The sequence below is a fragment of the Mustelus asterias genome, chromosome 8, assembly GCF_964213995.1.
Source record: "Mustelus asterias chromosome 8, sMusAst1.hap1.1, whole genome shotgun sequence".
In the NCBI taxonomy this organism is placed as follows: Eukaryota; Metazoa; Chordata; class Chondrichthyes; order Carcharhiniformes; family Triakidae; genus Mustelus; species Mustelus asterias.
In genome coordinates this window covers 75,470,056-75,489,354 of record NC_135808.1, presented here as the reverse complement: position 1 = coordinate 75,489,354, position 19,299 = coordinate 75,470,056, and the positions used below count along the sequence as shown (strand labels likewise).

At 48.5% G+C, this 19,299-nt stretch overlaps 1 protein-coding gene across 2 annotated transcripts; it reads right to left on the bottom strand.

Moving 5' to 3' along the window:
- Nucleotides 1-6,270: 6,270 nt before the first annotated feature.
- s1pr1 (sphingosine-1-phosphate receptor 1) lies at nucleotides 6,271-10,183 on the bottom strand. Of its 2 annotated transcripts, XM_078218243.1 has the most exons (3): nucleotides 10,108-10,183; nucleotides 9,521-9,586; nucleotides 6,394-9,046 (listed from the first exon to the last, which is right to left on the bottom strand). In XM_078218243.1, the coding sequence occupies exon 3, from the start codon at nucleotides 8,770-8,772 to the stop codon at nucleotides 7,636-7,638; it is 1,137 nt and encodes a 378-aa protein (XP_078074369.1). In that variant the 5' UTR covers nucleotides 8,773-9,046; nucleotides 9,521-9,586; nucleotides 10,108-10,183; the 3' UTR covers nucleotides 6,394-7,635. The 2 variants fall into 2 exon arrangements, with proteins under 2 accessions (XP_078074367.1, XP_078074369.1); XM_078218241.1 differs by lacking the exon at nucleotides 10,108-10,183 and having other exon boundaries at nucleotides 6,271-9,046; nucleotides 9,521-9,691.
- Between the last annotated feature and the right edge of the window lie 9,116 nt (nucleotides 10,184-19,299).

The window sequence follows — 19,299 nt, the reverse complement described above, 5'->3', positions numbered from 1 at the left end:
AATCACTGTGTTCTCCCATGTTGTGCTGTATATCAATCTGCATCAGGCCATGACTGGTGATTATTGGAATGACAGTGTCTTAGCCATTGTCAGTGTGTAAAAACCCTTATCTGGGCTGTGTAATCTACTTCCCGTGATCTAGTCACTACTGATAGCTACCTGATTAGTTCATGTGTTACAACAATATCTAACGTTTATGTAGCATTTCCATAAAATGTCCCAAGGTATTTTAAAGGTGTGTAATTTGATAAATATCAACATTGAGCCAAAGGAGGAGACATCAGGATGGGTATAGTTTTTAAACAGTGTCTTTAAGGAAAGGTTCAAGTCAGGAATTCCAAAGCTTTAGGGCAGCAGAAGGCACAACTGTCAACGGGGCAAAATGAGGGCAGGGTGCACAAAAGTAAGGAGTGGATTTAATTGGATAGCTCTGCCAAAGAGCCAACACAGACACAAATTGCCAAACGGGTGCTTTTTGTGCTATGATTCTAAGCCAGAGTGTAAGAAATGACAAGATCCTGCAGGATTACAGAAAAACGGGAGAAATAGGAATTAGAATGGGCTGTTTGGCCCGAGCAGATACCAATCTGCAAGATTATGGCTGATCTTCTATCTCAACTCTACCTTTTCACATATCTCTTAATATCCAATAATCTATTGGCCTGTATTAATATACACAATGACTTAACATTCTCTTTTTCTGCTTAAAAAAAACCCCAAGTCTTAAATGCGCCCCAAATTTCTCCTTGCTCTGCATCATTGCCTGGCCACAAACACAGAGTGGATTTCTACATACAGAGTTTTGCTTCACAGCATTCAAATTCTTGCTACATCTTTTAACGTCAGAAGTCATGTAATCTGTAAAGATAAAAATTGCGTTTTTAAAATTCCCCCACGGTCTACTTGTTGTTGTAAGTTACAGCTGATGTGGAGTCAAACCCGTGAGGTTATCGCTCCCTCCCTGATGATCTTGTACTGTTTGACAGGAATCAATTTTGATTACCGTAAACGCACGTTATACTATACATTCTGGGATGTTTGTGTGGCTGGCGGGAAGAAGGCATATGGCATGCTTGCCTTTATAGGACGGGGCATAGAGTATAAGAGTTGGGGTCTGATGTTGCAGATGTATAGAACGTTGGTTCGGCCGCATTTGGAATACTGCGTCCAGTTCTGGTCGCCACACTACCAGAAGGACGTGGAGGCTTTGGAGAGAGTACAGAGGAGGTTTACCAGGATGTTGCCTGGTATGGAGGGGCTTGGTTATGAGGAGAGATTGGGGAAACTGGGGTTGTTCTCCTTGGAAAGACAGAGGATGAGGGGAGACTTAATAGAGGTGTATAAAATTATGAAAGGCATAGATAGGGTGAACGGTGGGAAGCTTTTCCCCGGGTCGGTGGTGACGTTCACGAGGGGTCATAGGTTAGGGAAAAAATCGGACCTCTCAGGGACAAAAGTGGGGACTTATGCTTGGAGCCCAAAGAGGTAGGGGAGATCCTAAATGAATACTTTGCGTCGGTATTCACAAAGGAGAGGGATGTGTTGACTGGGAGTGTCTCGGAGGGGAGTGTTGAACCGTTGGAGAAAATCTCCATTACAAAGGAGGAAGTGTTAGGTTTGTTAGAGAATATAAAGACTGACAAATCCCCAGGGCCTGATGGAATCTATCCAAGGCTGCCCAGGGAGACGAGAGGTGAAATCGTTGGGCCTCTGACACAAATCTTTGTCTCGTCACTGGACACAGGTGAGGTCCCAGAGGATTGGAGGATAGCCAATGTGGTCCCGTTATTTAAGAAGGGTAGGAAGGATAACCCGGGTAATTATAGGCCGGTGAGCTTGACGTCCGTGGTGGGGAAGTTGTTGGAGAAGATTCTTAAAGATAGGATGTATGCGCATTTAGAAAGGAATAAACTCATTAACGATAGTCAACATGGTTTTGTGAGAGGGAGGTCATGCCTCACTAACCTGGTGGTGTTTTTTGAAGAAGTGACCAAAATGGTTGACGAAGGAAGGGCCGTGGATGTTGTCTATATGGACTTTAGTAAAGCGTTTGACAAAGTCCCTTATGGTAGGCTAGTGAAAAAGGTTGGATCCCATGGGATAAAGGGGGAGGTGGCTAGATGGGTGGAGAACTGGCTTGGTCATAGAAGACAGAGGGTGGTAGTGGAAGGGTCTTTTTCCGGCTGGAGGCCTGTGACTAGTGGTGTACCGCAGGGCTCTGTATTGGGACCTCTGCTGTTTGTGATTTATATAAATGATCTGGAAGAAGGAGTAACTGGGGTGATCAGTAAGTTTGCGGACGACACAAAACTGGCAGGACTTGCAGACAGTGAGGAACATAGTCAGAGGCTACAGAAGGATATAGATAGGCTGGAAATTTGGGCAAGGAAATGGCAGATGGAGTTCAATCCTGATAAATGCGAAGTGATGCATTTTGGTGGGAATAATGTAGGGAGGAGCTACACGATAAATGGAAGAACCATAAAGGGTGTAGAGACGCAGAGGGACCTGGGTGTGCAAGTCCACAGATCTTTGAAGGTGACGTCACAGGTGGAGAAGGTGGTGAAGAAGGCATATGGCATGCTTGCCTTTATAGGACGGGGCATAGAGTATAAAAGTTGGGGTCTGATGTTGCAGATGTATAGAACGTTGGTTCGGCCGCATTTGGAATACTGCGTCCAGTTCTGGTTGCCACACTACCAGAAGGACGTGGAGGCTTTGGAGAGAGTACAGAGGAGGTTTACCAGGATGTTGCCTGGTATGGAGGGGCTTGGTTATGAGGAGAGATTGGGGAAACTGGGGTTGTTCTCCTTGGAAAGACGGAGGATGAGGGGAGACTTAATAGAGGTGTATAAAATTATGAAAGGCAGGGATAGGGTGAACGGTGGGAAGCTTTTCCCCGGGTCGGTGGTGACGTTCACGAGGGGTCATAGGTTCAAGGTGAAGGGGGGGAGGTTTAACACAGATATCAGAAGGACATATTTCACACAGAGGGTCGTGGGGGCCTGGAATGTGTTGCCGGGCAAGGTGGTGGAGGCGGACACACTGGGAACGTTTAAGACTTATCTAGACAGCTATATGAACGGAGTGGGAATGGAGGGATACAAAAGAGTGGTCTAGTTTGGACCAGGGAGCGGCGCGGGCTAATTGTTCCTTGTTTCTCGTTTCAAGGCTTCATTCTATGATCATCTTGCTGGTGCCAGTACAGAGCGAGACTGCGGATAGTTGGGAACCTGTCTCGGGGGCAGGGAATTCATATGGTGTTCGTGGAAGTGGAAATGACTAGGGTTGGGAAGCATTTTCCGATCAGGGCCAGTGTGATCTCCTGGACTCGTTTCGATCGCCTCAGGGGGTCGGAGAGGAATTTCCCAGATTTTTTTTTTCCCCATATTGGCCCTGGGGTTTTTCACTCTGGGTTTTCACCTCTCCCTGGAGATCACATGGTCTGGAATGGGGGGGTGGGGGTGAGTTAATAGGTTGTAATGAACAAAGCATCGTAGCTGTGAGGGACAGCTCGGTGGATAGGATATTGGTATGTAGATAGGCTGGAAAATTGGGCGGGGATCCTGGATTCAGGATTCAATCCTGGACCGGGGAGCGGCGCGGGCTTGGAGGGCCGAAGGGCCTGTTCCTGTGCTGTATTGTTCTTTGTTCTTTGAAGCATTTTGCACTCATTTAGATCAATGAACAGAAAACATAATTCCATTGTTGCAAAGTTAACTTTTCCGCTGGCGTAGAAATTAGTTTTCAAAGGATAATTCGACGAGCAGCCGCTGCTCCCTAAGCACTGGTTACAAGTGCTCCTTACCATCAACACTCACCTCAGAAAATTACCTCTTGATCCAGTGCCAAAACACTTGGCAATGATGAAAATATGTGGTATAATATGTCTCCTTTACAGCTGAAATCACTGTGTTCTCCCATGTTGTGCTGTATATCAATCTGCATCAGGCCATGACTGGTGATTATTGGAATGACAGTGTCTTAGCCATTGTCAGTGTGTAAAAACCCTTATCTGGGCTGTGTAATCTACTTCCCGCGATCTAGTCACTACTGATAGCTACCTGATTAGTTCATGTGTTACAACAATATCTAACGTTTATGTAGCATTTCCATAAAATGTCCCAAGGTATTTTAAAGGTGTGTAATTTGATAAATATCAACATTGAGCCAAAGGAGGAGACATCAGGATGGGTATAGTTTTTAAACAGTGTCTTTAAGGAAAGGTTCAAGTCAGGAATTCCAAAGCTTTAGGGCAGCAGAAGGCACAACTGTCAACGGGGCAAAATGAGGGCAGGGTGCACAAAAGTAAGGAGTGGATTTAATTGGATAGCTCTGCCAAAGAGCCAACACAGACACAAATTGCCAAACGGGTGCTTTTTGTGCTATGATTCTAAGCCAGAGTGTAAGAAATGACAAGATCCTGCAGGATTACAGAAAAACGGGAGAAATAGGAATTAGAATGGGCTGTTTGGCCCGAGCAGATACCAATCTGCAAGATTATGGCTGATCTTCTATCTTAACTCTACCTTTTCACATATCTCTTAATATCCAATAATCTATTGGCCTGTATTAATATACACAATGACTAAACATTCATAGCTCTCTAGGATGAAGAATTCCGAAGATTCACAACCCTTTGAGTGAATACATTTCTCCTTATTTCAGTCCTAAATGACCAACCCCTTATTTTGAGAGTTTGACCCCATGTTCAAGACCCCATAGCCAAGAGAAACATTTTTTAAGCACTACCCTGGTAGCTCCTTTATAATTTAAATGTTTCAATGACATCATAGAATCCCTAAAGTGCAGAAGAGGCCATTCGGGCCATCGAATCTGCACCGACTCTCTGACAGAGCATCTTACCCAGGCCCTCTCCCCCACTCTATCCCAATAACCTCACACATTTAGCTAATCCATCTAACCTACACATTTTGCGGCACTAAGAGGCAATTTAACATGGCCAATCCACCTAACCTGCACATCTTTGGAGTGTGGGGGGGAAACCGGAGCATCGGAGGAAATCCATGCAGACACAGAGAGAACGTGCAGACTCCACACAATCGCCCAAGGCAGAATTGAACCCAGGTACCTGGAGCTGTGATGCAGCAGTGCTAACCACTGCGCCACCCCTAAATTTTAGCCACAGGCTCCAGTGAGAATTGAACTGGTTTGCAAGACCAGTGCTCTAACCACTGAGCTATGGAACCAATTGCTAATCATTTATCATTTTTCTAAACTCCAGAAATAAATGCCTTGTGTCTCAAAACTCCCTCAGCCTAAGAACTAGACCAATGAACTTTAATTCCACTCTCTTTTAGGCAAGTTTGTTCTTCTTCAGGTCACAAGATCAAAACTGTGCACAGTATTTGTAATGACTTCAATCAGGCCACTGAGGTTGGCCCATTGGAGTATGAACTTCCTGATTAAGGATCCAGGGTGGCACAGTGGCAAGCACTACTGCTTCACAGCACCAGGGACCGGGTTCAATTCCTGGCTTGGGTCACTGTCTGTGTGGAGTCTGCACGTTCTCCCCGTGTCTGCGTGGGTTTCCTCCAGGTGCTCCGGTTGCCTCCCACGGTCTGAAAGATGTGCTGGTTAGGTGCATTGGCCATGCTAAATTCTCCCTCACTGTACCCAAACAGGTGCCGGAGTGTGGCGACGAGGGGATTTTCACAGTAACTTCATTACAGTATTAATGAAGCCTACTTGTGACACTAATAAATAAATTTACACAAAAAGATGTCCCTGATTAAGGATCCAATTGGGCCAATCAGGAATCAGGGAGTCTTTGCCTTGTACTTAAGTGGGAGTGTCAGTTCCTCTGACCCCCCTCTCCTCCCAGGAGATAGACTGTTAACAACTAGCACTCTGTGTACTACTGTTTGAGTTTGTAAATGAAGGATTTTGGTGAAGGGACTTCTGCCTCTGAAGACTTATTACGGTACTCTAGGTGTGACCTCACCTATGTCCATGTATAATGTTAGTATTCCAATGTCTTTGCAACAAAAGCTAACATACCAGGGTTGCAGGATTTGAGATGACAGAAATAGCAAGGGTCACGAAGGATCTGAACACAAGGATCAGAATTTTAAAACAACAAAGGACTAAATTTCTATATTTGCATTCCTAATTCCAATAATTTTATTTAGGTGGAAAAACAGAAGACTTTATCAGAAGTCACTTCTGCATCAGGCCCATGAAGTAAGATGTAAGAAGGCCTTGAAAAGGACATCCCTGCTCTTGCTTTCCACTATGTTAAACAAATCGTGTTGCTATCATACCCCAGTTTTAATAAATGAATCTTTCAGAGTGAACAACTGATCAACTGGTGTATTGTATTGGCATAAATGATGCCTCCAAATAAACAAGATCTTGAAACAATTGTTGAATTAAAAGGAATATGTATTTACATACATCTTGTGTCATTCACTGCCACTTTCACATTATGTTTTGAAAATTACGGTTTGCAGTTTGGGACAGAACATACCATTTAAATCTGTGTCAACTCTTAATTACAAAACTTGAATAATTTAGACAAATCGTTTTGTTCAGTTGAGTGCCTAAAGTATAACCTTTCATAGTAACAAATCTGGGCAACTGGTAATTAAATTTCATGAATGTTAATAAATTAATAATTGAAGATATTAACAACATATGGCTAAAGGGTGGAATAACAACATAATGCATTCAAATTGATAGTGGAAACTTAGTTAGTAACATCTTTAATTTTCAACAATTTGATACTATATTCTTCTTATCTTACATAATGCACTTGAAAGTTTATTTTAATACTGCACATACACTAGAATCTAGTGCCCGATAATGCATCTTTAAAATGCTCGGCCTTTTAGGAAAGTAATTTCACCAATGTCACAAAGTGGCTGAGCGGTTAGGAACTTGCCGGACCTTTCGTGAGATGCTCTGCACCCCATCCATGGCCCGGGAATCCCAACCCCTCGTCCGCAAAACTGCATTGCTCAACATGAACTGCTTTACTTCCAATGGTTGACACAGCCTTCAGACCAGAAAAAACCCTTGAAGCAGATCAGGTATTGTTTTTCCTCTTTTAAAAAATGCATTTATCTCCTTTCAAAAGTCCGAGATAAAGTCAGTCCTTGCATTTTAAATGTTTAAAAGACAGAATCTTCAAAGATCAGTTTAAACTGGCTACATTTGGAAATGTTGGAGAGTTAGGACAAGAGTTACAAACTCCAGTGCCTGGTCCCAGTATTTCCGGATGCGTCTATGTATATGAGGATAAGGTGAGGATTGGATTCCCACACCAGCTTATATCTGGGAGGCCCGGGTTCTTTTTTCATTCATTCATGGGACAGGGGCATCGCTGGCTGGTCAGCATTTATTGCCCATCCCTAGTTGCCTGAGGGCAGTTGAGAGTCAACCACATTGCTGTGGTTCTAGAGTCACATGTTGGCCAGACCAGGCAAGGACGGCAGATTTCCTTCCCTAAAGGACATTAGTGAACCAGATGATTTTTCAGACAATCGACAATGGTTTCATGGTCATCAGTAGATTCTTAATTCCAGATATAGTTGCGGCCAAGTGTCTGGCTGCCCCAAGGCTAAATGGTCTCACCTGCCCCCCCATCCCCAGACAGTGCAGTCCAGCCCAGCCTCACGCCGATGAGTTAATGTTTCCTGAGGACATCAGAGTCTCAGGGGTACCGCACTCGTCCTTGTGCTGGTGGGATGAGTTATCCGACTTGCTGCGGCTGAACTCCAGGGTTGGCATGAGGGGCGGCTTGTGCTGCTGCAGCCTATGCACTGGCCCCCGGTGGCACAGGCAGCAGAGCAGGCGGAGGAAGGCGCGTCTCATCTCCCGGCTAGTCAGCGTGTAGATGATGGGGTTCATGGCCGAGTTGAGCACGGCCAGGGCCAGGAACCACTGGGCCTTGTAGAGGACGGGGCAGTTGCGCACCTGGCACGCCACGTCGAGCAGCAGCAGGATGAAGAGCGGCGCCCAGCAGGCGATAAAGGCGCTCAGCACGATCATCACCGTCTTGAGCAGCGCCAGAGACTTCTCGCAGCTCTTGCTGGAGCGCACCGAGTACTTGCGGAAGGTCAGGCGGCGGCTGCGGGAGCGGACCAGCACATAGATGCGGGCGTAGAGCAGCACGATGGCCAGCAGGATGAAGCTGAAGACGGTGGTGCAGAAGAGGATGTAGTGCTTGTGGTAGAGTGGCAGCACGGTGGAGCAGTGCGGGAAGCCCTGCAAGCAGTTCCAGCCCATGATGGGCAGGCCGCCCAGCAGCACAGAGAGCAGCCAGCAGCCACTGATGAGCAGGAAGACGCGGGAGCTGCTGCCCGAGCTGTGAGGCTTCATCTTCAGCATGGTGAGGTAGCGCTCGATGGCGATGGCCAGCAGGCTGAGCACCGAGGCAGCGAGTGCCACAAACATGCTGCCCTCCCGCAGGAACCACTGTGCTGGGGTCAGCCGGTAGGTGTTGGAACCGGACAGCAGGATGTTGACGGTGTAGGCGGTGCCGGCCAGCAGGTCAGACAGCGCCAGGTTACCGATGAAGTAGTACATGGCGCGGTGGAACTTCTTGGTCTGCCAGATGGCCAGCAGCACCATGAGGTTCTCCAGGATAATACAGCAGCAAACCACAATGAAGAAGATGGAGTCGACACTCAGGCTGCCACCCGGACTCACCGCCAGCTTGCCAGTGTAGTTGTAATGCTGCTTGATGATGTCCTTGTTGGTGTAGCTGTAGCTAGTGTAGGGCATATGCCACTGCCCGTCCGCCTCCATCTCGCTACACTTTCCCGCCTTTTCTCTTGTATCTTTTTTCTTCCCGCCGCGGTTGTTGCAGGAGGCGCCCGACAGAGGGCGCAGCGAGGCAGCCCGGATGCAGTCAGTGAGGACTCCAGCAGAGGGCGCAGCGAGGCAGCCCGGGTGCAATCAGTGAGGAGTCCGGCAGAGGGCGCAGCGAGGCAGCCCGGGTGCAGTCAGTGAGGAGTCCGGCAGAGGGCGCAGCGAGGCCAATCAGTGAGAAGCCGCCGGGAGGCAGTGAGACATGGTCAGTCTGCAAAGACAAGCCAGAACTTCATCAATACACACAAACTCACTAATCACATCCCTGCCTTACCATCCCTCCAATTGCAATTACATATTACAGATTTTTACAAGAATAAACTGATGCATCTTCTTTTGGAAATAAATTATTTATTTTTACATTATAACTGACTACAGTTGAAAAAATACTTAATTGGCCCTAATCGTGAAGGACACTTTATATAAACTTTTGTCTAAACAAAAATAATCATTTAACTTTCAAAACAACTATTCCCGGGTGGGAGCTGTTTTGGATGCAAATGTTTCTAATGAGTTATTTCCAAAACGGCCACCGAAACCTTAGAAATGCGATCTGCTTTAAACATGTTTCAAACTTCAGTAGAAATCAAACCGAGACGATGCATGAGAGTCGAGAATAAAACAAATTAACACATTGCAACTTATTTTGTTACCAGTTTTAAACGTTTTGCTGGTGGAAGATTACCTTGATTTGTTGAAAATGCAACAAGTAGTCGAGAGGAGCGAGACCGTGAGAACAGGATACTCTCCCCTGGATTGGAAACAATAAGAGGCAGGCTCGTTACAAAGCTGTGTGAAAAGCAACCAGCTTCTGTCCCAGACTGATGTCTGTCGCCGACCCAGCAACATCAAAACTAACTAAACTGTGAGACTGGGTGGTGATAAATAGAAGATGCACACAGCTGATAAATTTGCAAAACAGGAAAAAGATTGACGCAAAGAATCCAGATCAGGAGCAGACAGACAACAGAAGTTAGAACCCGCCCCAACCACACACAGCACAAAAACTGTCTGCAAATTCCGTTTTCAATTTTTCTGTTGTTGCTGTCTTGAATTTAATTTGAAAGACTTCACAAACACCTTGAACCTGATTGCAGCTCAAACTCAGGGACATTGGATAACCCAAGTTCATGAGTGGCAGCTGCAAAACGATTACTTTAAAAGTAACAACAAAGTAGCAGTTTTAAATATGCAATGTTTATCTATTAAAGGCACTGATTCCCCTGGTCACCCTCAGTTTGAATAAGACAGAAAAGTATTTGGACATCTTACCCAGTGTAGGCTGGCGATGCTGCAGCAGTGTTACACGTGCTGCCAGTCTAAGCTCTGAGTTGTCACTGAAACACTGAAGAATGGAACGGGCTTTTTCACCGCCAGTTAACAGAGACGCCCCCCCCTTTTTTCCTATTTGCTTGAAGAGTTTTCATGCACTAACCCCTGCAAGAGGTGGATTCACTTGGCAGCCACACTGTTTTGTGCTGGAAGTCACTGATAATAGTGGGCACATTGGGAGTGATTCCCAATATGTACTTGGAACGCGTTCAATTCATTCCGCTGTTTCAATAAAAGGCAGTGAACATAGAGTGAATTGACGGGATTTCGAACATAAAGAACATTTCAGCCACTTTATAAATGCACCTTTTTCAAGCTCTGGACACGGGGCTGTTTTACTGCCTGCCGTTCCTATTTATGTTTTTTTTTAAACTTTATGCAAAGTGGCTGCCACTCCTTATAAACCAAACTGCAGAGAGTTTGAGTGCGGTTGAAACATTTTGCATGCAGCCTCGCATATATAGTTGCAGGGTCCACTGAACAGCGAGTCCGTGTTTAAGACCTCAAGGATTTACCTTTGCAATTAATATAAACACACACGGGAGACCAGCAAGAAACACAAAAAAATCCCTTTTGATCAAACCACTGAACACTAATGAAAGGAGGTGAATCAGTAATCCTGCGTTATTAACCGGTGCTAACCACTCATAACTTGCAGTTTACAGTCTGAAGTGTTTAGTGGAAGGAGAGTGGAGGGGGACTCAGTGACTAGGGGGGGGGGGGGTGGACGGGGACTCTGTCTGGGGGGGGTGGAGGGGGACTCAGTGTCGGGGGGGGGGTGGAGGGGGACTCTGTCTGGGGGGGTGGAGGGGGACTCTGTCTGGGGGGGGTGGAGGGGGACTCTGTCTGGGGGGGGTGGAGGGGGACTCTGTCTGGGGGGGGTGGAGGGGGACTCTGTCTGGGGGGGGTGGAGGGGGACTCTGTGTCTAGGGGGGTGGAGGGGGACTCTGTGTCTAGGGGGGGTGGAGGGGGACTCTGTGTCTAGAGGGGGTGGAGGGGGACTCTGTGTCTAGGGGGGGTGGAGGGGGACTCTGTGTCTAGGGGGGGTGGAGGGGGACTCTGTGTCTAGGGGGGGTGGAGGGGGACTCTGTGTCTAGGGGGGGTGGAGGGGGACTCTGTGTCTAGGAGGGGTGGAGGGGGACTCTGTCTAGGGGGGGTGGAGGGGGACTCTGTGTCTAGGGGGGTGGAGGGGGACTCTGTGTCTAGGGGGGGTGGAGGGGGACTCTGTGTCTAGGGGGGGTGGAGGGGGACTCTGTGTCTAGGGGGGGTGGAGGGGGACTCTGTCTAGGGGGGGTGGAGGGGGACTCTGTGTCTAGGGGGGGTGGAGGGGGACTCTGTGTCTAGGGGGGTGGAGGGGGACTCTGTGTCTAGGGGGGGTGGAGGGGGACTCTGTGTCTAGAGGGGGTGGAGGGGGACTCTGTGTCTAGAGGGGGTGGAGGGGGACTCTGTGTCTAGGGGGGGTGGAGGGGGACTCTGTGTCTAGGGGGGGTGGAGGGGGACTCTGTGTCTAGGGGGGGTGGAGGGGGACTCTGTGTCTAGGGGGGGGTGGAGGGGGACTCTGTGTCTAGGAGGGGTGGAGGGGGACTCTGTCTAGGGGGGGTGGAGGGGGACTCTGTGTCTAGGGGGGTGGAGGGGGACTCTGTGTCTAGGGGGGGTGGAGGGGGACTCTGTGTCTAGGGGGGGTGGAGGGGGACTCTGTGTCTAGGGGGGGTGGAGGGGGACTCTGTCTGGGGGGGGGGTGGAGGGGGACTCTGTGTCTAGGGGGGGGTGGAGGGGGACTCTGTGTCTAGAGGGGGTGGAGGGGGACTCTGTGTCTAGGGGGGGTGGAGGGGGACTCTGTGTCTAGGGGGGGTGGAGGGGGACTCTGTGTCTAGGGGGGGTGGAGGGGGACTCTGTCTAGGGGGGGTGGAGGGGGACTCTGTGTCTAGGGGGGGTGGAGGGGGACTCTGTGTCTAGGGGGGTGGAGGGGGACTCTGTGTCTAGGGGGGGTGGAGGGGGACTCTGTGTCTAGGGGGGGTGGAGGGGGACTCTGTGTCTAGGGGGGGTGGAGGGGGACTCAGTGTCTGGGGGGGTGGACGGGGACTCAGTGTCAAGGGGGGGTGGAGGGGGACTCTGTCTGGGGGGGGGTGGAGGGGGACTCTGTGTCTAGGGGGGGTGGAGGGGGACTCAGTGTCTGGGGGGGTGGAGGGGGACTCAGTGTCTGGGGGGGGTGGAGGAGGACTCAGTGTCTGGGGGGGGTGGAGGGGGACTCAGTGTCTGGGGGGGGGGTGGAGGGGGACTCAGTGTCTGGGGGGGGTGGAGGGGGACTCAGTGTCTAGGGGGGGTGGAGGAGGACTCAGTGTCAAGGGGGGGTGGAGGGGGACTCTGTCTGGGGGGGGGTGGAGGGGGACTCTGTGTCTAGGGGGGGTGGAGGGGGACTCAGTGTCTGGGGGGTGGAGTGGGACTCAGTGTCTGGGGGGGGTGGAGGAGGACTCAGTGTCTGGGGGGGGGTGGAGGGGGACTCAGTGTCTGGGGGGGGGGGTGGAGGGGGACTCAGTGTCTGGGGGGGGTGGAGGGGGACTCAGTGTCTAGGGGGGGTGGAGGGGGACTCAGTGTCTAGGGGGGGTGGAAAGGGACTCTGTCTGGGGGAGTGGAGGGGGACGCTGTGTCCGGGGGGGTGGAGGGGGACGCTGTGCCGGGGGGGTGGAGGGGGACGCTGTGTCCGGGGGGGTGGAGGGGGACTCTGTCTAGGGGGGTGGTGGAGGGGGAGTCTGTGTCTGGGGGGGTGGAGGGGGACTCTGTGTCTGGGGGGGGAGTGGGGTGGAGGGGGACTCTGTGTCTGGGGGGGGGGTGGAGGGGGACTCAGTGTCTGGGGGGGGGGTTGAGGGGGACTCAGTGTCTGGGGGGGGTGGAGGGGGACTCAGTATCTGGGGGGGGTGGAGGGGGACTCTGTGTCTGGGGAGGGTGGAGGAGGGAGGGGGACTCAGGTCGGCAGCTTGTTATCTGTGTAACTTAGTGCGAGGGAACTGCGGCTTTGCCCCTTCCCCGTGTCTGGACAGGGCGCTGCTGCAGGAAGTGGCTGCCGGAATCATTTGTACTGAATGTAAGGCCAAGTGGGAGGGGTGTGAGGGGGGGAGGGAGAGGGTGAGGAGTGGAGGGAGAGGAGTGGGGGTAAGATTTCAGCAGCCACCATGTAAGACAGTGGTTAGAAGTGCTGGAATCCCGGCAGGAAGCGCCAACTGACTGTTCCAGCTTCCCTGGCGTTTCTCCTGCTCACTCTCTGCTTCTCCCTAAAAATAACAAGTAACGATGGGGGGGGAGGACTAATTAAAGCCGCTTGGTGCTTGTTTTAAAGGCCAATCATGGGAAAGTGGTGCACACTTGTACACCATTGGAGACACCTAGAGAGCAGAATATTGAAGGCAAGGTCAGAGCTGGCGCCAAGCAGGCTCAGGAAGGGGATTTTGTCAAGGATCAGTGGAGCAGCCACTGGAGTGTGTTGTATACAGAACTTTGCAGGCCTACAGCATGGGTGCAGCAGCCATTGCTGGATTTCTCCTTGCAGAAGAGGAGGAGGAGGAGGAACAGCAGCAGCAGCAGAGGCGGGCTGTCCAGGAACGCAGAGGGCATAGACGGATAACCACACGCCGAACAAACTACCCCAGGCACAGGGTGTTTAGAAACAGAGTCAGTTACTTAGGTTTGACAGAAGAGCAGTGCCTGAAGAGGCTGCGACTCAGCAGGGAGGCTGTGACTGAGGTCTGTCGCTTGGTCCAAGCTGACCTGCATGGAGAATCAATCATTCGGACTGCGCTACCAGTGGCGGTGAAGGTCACTGCTGCCCTTAACTTCTATGCCACAGGGACTTTCCAGGCACCCACAGCAAACATCACTGGGATCAGCCAGTTTGCTGTGTACCGTTCCATTAAAGAGGTCACCGATGCACTCGTTCGGCATGCACCCACCTACCTAAGCTTCAGGAGTGATGAAGAACGGCTGCGACAACAGTATTTCTTTGCCATTGCTGGCTTCCCCAAAGTGCAGGGCATCATTGATTGTTTGCAAGTAGCCATTTGTGCCCCTAATAACAATCCCATGGCCTACCTAAATGCTGAAGGCTATTATTCCCTCAATGTCCAAATTATCTGTGACCACCGCCAGAAAATAATGAATGTCAATGCGTGCTTCCCAGGGGGTATGCATGATTACTACATTCTGAAGCAATCTGAGGTTCCGTTACTCTTTGAAGGGGAAGGAAAGTTGAATGGATGGCTCCTTGGAGATCTCGGCTACGTGCTGCAACCGTGGCTGATGACACCACTCCGTAACCCTTGCACTGTAGCTGAGAACAGATACAATGTCGTACACTCACAAACCAGGGGAGTCATGAAACAGACAATGAGATTGCTGAAGAAACGCTTCCGGTGTTTGGATCGCTCAGGGGGAGCCTTACGATATGCCCCAGAAAAAGTCAGCAAGATTGTGACGGTATGCTGCATGCTCCACAATATTGCCATGGACAGTGGCCTTTCCCTGGATTTAGATGAGGAGCTTCAACCCATAGAAGAGGAGGAGGATCAGGGCCCACAACAGCCACCAGCGCTGGATCAGCCACTACAGGGAGCAAGGCAGATGTGTGAGGAAATCATTGGCCAGTTCTTCAGCAGCTGAGGACTAGTGCTGTTCTTTGGACAGATTTATAATTGGACTCGGTTCTTGCTCCCCTTTTTCATTTTTGACATGCAACAATTTTTGATATCTTTGCTTTGTTACTTTTGCCACTTCTGTACAATAAAACAATGAAACTATCCTAAGTGTTTTTATTGTGAGTTGGTGGGCTTGCCCCTCTCTGACCTACGAACCTTAGTGTGCTGCCTTTCCAAGGTTTCCATTTCTACATGCTTCCTGAATAGGGAAAATGAGAATTAAAGTGCTGAGCACTTTTTCTGCTGGTTCATTTGTGGGATGTGACCATTGCTGGCAAGACCAATAATTATTGCCTATCCCTAACTTCTCTTGAGAAAGTGACGGCTTGTTGCCATCTTGAACCGCTGTAGTCCATGTGATCCACTTATACCCATATTACGATTAGGGATTTTAATCCAGCAGCAGTGAAAGGACAGTATATGGTTCTAAGTCAAGCTGGTGTGTGACTTAGAAAACTTAGAGGTGGTGGTTTTCCCAAATATATGCCAAATAGACGGTACACACTGCTGCCAACGTGCATCAGTGGTGGAGAGAGTGAAAGGGACACCAATCAAGTTGGATGCTTTGTCGTGCATGGTGTTGAGTTTCTTGAGTGTTGTTGGAGCTGCACTCATCCAGACAAGTACAGAGTATTCATCACACTCTTGACTAGTGCCTTGTAGATGGTGGACAGGCTGTGGGGAGCCAGGAGCTGAGATACCACAGAATTCCCCGCCCCTGACCTGCTGTTGTAGCCACAATATTTGTATGGCTGGTCCAATTAAATGCCTGGTCAGTAATGGTAATGCCATTGAATGTCAATGGGACATGGTTAGTTTCTCTCAATGCAGATGCTCAATATCTAGCATTTGTGTGGTGTGGCCATTACTTGTTATCAACCTAAGCCTGAATTACCAAGGTCTTGCTGCTTGTGGGGACAGACTGCATCAGCATCAGAACAGTTGTGAATGGTGCTGAACATTGTGCAATCATCAGCGAACATCCCCACTCCTCATCCTTCTGCTGGAGGGATGATCATTGGTGAAGCAGCTGGTGATGGGATGGCCAAATGCACTACGCTGAAGAATTCCTGGAGGAATGTCCTGAGACTGAGATGATTGGCCTCCAAAACCACAGTTACCTTCCTTTGTGCTAGGTATGATGCCAACCAGGAATGGTTGATTCTCAGTTTTGATCAGGCTTCTTGATACCACAATTCTGCCTTGTTGTCAATGGCAGTCTCTCTCACCTCATACTGGTATTCAATAACTACATATAGAGCACTTTTAACATAATGAAATGTCCATTCACAGCAGCATTATAAAACAAAATATGACATCAAGCCACATGAGGAGATTTTAGGTCAGATGACCAAAAAGTTTGGTTAAAGAAGTAGGTTTTGATCAGCTTCTTAAATGAAGCAGAGGAACAGGGAGATGTAGGGAGCAAATTCCAGAGCTTGGTACAAAGGTGGTGCAATTATAAGTTTGGAGGTAATGAAAGCACGGATGAGGGTTTCAGCAGCCAATGAGCCAAGATGGGTGAAGATGTTACCAAGGTGGACATAGTGCGTCCTGGCGATGGTACGAATATGAGTTCGGAAATTAGGATAAAATGTGACATCAAGGTTGGGAACAGACCGGCTTAATCTCAGAGGGTTGCCAAGGAGAAGGATGGAATTGGTAGCCAGGGAATGGAGTTTGGGGCAGGGTGCTTCAGAATTCCTATTGTTTAATTGGAGGAAATCTCTGCTCATCCAATTCTCGATATTGGATAAGCAGTCGGATACTTTAGCAACAGTGGAAGTGTTGATCAGCTTATATGCTCATGTTTGGACCAAGGCTGCAATGAGGTCTGAAGCCAAGTGGTCCTGGCGGTCCCCAAACTAAACATCAAAGTGCTGGTTATTGGTGAGTAAGTCACTGGATAGCACTTTTGACACCACATCCCATTACTTTTATGATGATTGAGAATGGACGGACCAGTGATTGGCTGGATTAGATTTATTATGCTTTTGTGGAGAGGACATACTGGGCAATTTTCTACCTTGCCAGCTAGATGCCAGCGTTATAGTTGGATTGGAATAGCTTGGCTAGATGTGCAGTAAGTTCTGGAACACAATTACTATAGCCAGGGTGTTGTCAGGATTTAGTGCCTTAAGTCCTTTCTTGATATCACGTGGACTGAATAGGATTCACCGAAGGCTGGCATGGATGAAGCTGGGAATCACAAGAGAAGGTCAAAATGGATCATCCATTCACTACCTTGGGCTGAAGATGATTGCAAATGCTTTTGCATTGTCTTCTGTACTGGCATGCTGGACTCTGCCATTAGTGAGGATGAGCATATTTGTGAAGCTTCGTCCTCCGTTAGTTGTTCAATTGTCTACTACTATTCACGACCGGATGTGGCAGAACTGCAGAATTTTTGATCTGATCCATTGGTTGTGTTGTTATTTAGCTCTGTCTATAGCATTGGGAGAGAGGTAAGATTTAACTTTTTCGCCGTTTGCCTGTAATTTTTGAAATAGGCGTTGGCGTTGTTTCTCCAAATGCACAAGAAACTCTCTTTAGAGTTAAACTAGAATAGTTTATTCACACATTCAAACCTGGGGGATTATCGACTTCATACATGCACACAATAAGAAAATAGCAAAGAGGAGTTTTTACTGAATCACAAGAAACAGCACCACCAATGTGGTGATTGACAGAGTCCAGAAATTCAGACTCCAGTGAAGGTTCCTTCATAGAGCTAGGGTTCAGCTAGCTGAAGCAGGACTTTGAGGAATTACTTTAAAATTGATGGTGGCGCAGCGAGATGAGGTTGGTATCCTGAGACTTGGTCTGCTCAACAGGCGATGGCAGGGATCTTCCAGAAAAGCAGGCTCCGGAGAGGCTCAGTATTGATGCAGGCTGGTAATCAGGCTGGAGGTCAGTCCTACTTCGATGTTTGCAGGCTGGAGTTTAAACAGTAGATTGAGTTGCGAGTCTGGCCAGGTAGTATTATCACTTTCTAAAGGCCAGAAGCCTAGGTCATGTGATGTTTCCCATTAATGAGTCTGTTGCAGTTTAACCAGCAGTTTCTATGGCTCTGGCCAAAATCCATTATTCACCTTAGGAGATAAATGGTGGCTTTCAGCTCATCTGCAGGTATCGCCAGCTTCAATGGTTTCCCCTTTGTTATAGGACCTGGCTGGATCATCCGCTGGTTCCTGGTTTTGTTGATTGTAATGTGTCCTCATATTGAGAGGTGTGAGATTCCACAAGGATGATGGTTGAGACTTTGTTCTGTAACAGCTGTTGGAAATTTCTAGAAACTGTAGCCCTCTTGAGAATCATATGGCCTGTAACAGCCATCTTTCTGTTCTGCAAAGTCCACTTCTTAAACAAGCAAAAAGATAAGATTTAATTTAAACAGTTTATGATCACTTTCATATCTTGGGTGCATGATAATGTGCTGTTTCTGCTATTTAGCATGCACAGGGCGCTGTGTGGTTGCTTCACAAGGTTGGAACCTCAGTTTTAGATAAATCAGGTGCTGATGCTCTTGGTGATGGACATGGAATTCCCAAACCCAGAACACCCTTGCTAACCTCAGTGCTCCTTACAAGTGGTGTTCAATATGGAGCAGTACTGACTGATCAACTGAGGGAGGACAGTAGATGTAATCAGCAGGAGGTTTCCTTGTCCATATTTGACCTGATGTTATGAGACTTCATAGGGTCTGGAAACTATGTCAAAGACTCCCTTCGTCGCTCATCTCTGGTTGTATACCTCTACAGCACCACCACTGCTGGGTCTCTCCTGCTAGTGGGCTGGACATAACCATTGATGTTAATGGGGAGAAGTTTGGGACATTAGCTATAAGGTATAATTAGGTGAGTATGATTGTGTCAGGTTGTTGCTTGACTCATCTGTGAATACCGCTCCCAATGTTGGCAAAAGTCCCAATTGTTAGCAAGTAGAACTTTGCATTGTTGAACAGGAAGGGTTTGCCTTTGTTGCTTCCTGTGTTTAGGCCAATGCAGAGTGGTTCATTTGGTTTTATTCTTATTAAACATTCCTGCAGCAGTATGATTCTATTGAGTGGATCGCTAGGCCATTTACAAGAGCAGTTAAGAGCCTGTGGGTCTGGAGTCATATGCAGGCCAGACTGGGTAAGGACAGGAGTTTTGTGAACCAGTTAAGTTTTTAGAACAATCTGGTAATTTCATGATCATCATAAACAACAGCAGCTTTTTGTTCTAGATTTTTAATTAACTAATTGTATTTAAATTCCCCACCTGCCATAGCTTGATTTGAAATCGTGCCTCCAGGTCATTGACTCAAACCTCTGCATCACCAACATTATCACTGTGCTACCGTCCTGTCAAGCATAGCTTACCTAGTGACTTAGGCATCATCTATGGTACAGTGGTTACTCTCGATCTTATCTCAGAGTCAGAAGTTTGTGTGATCAAGTCTCTCA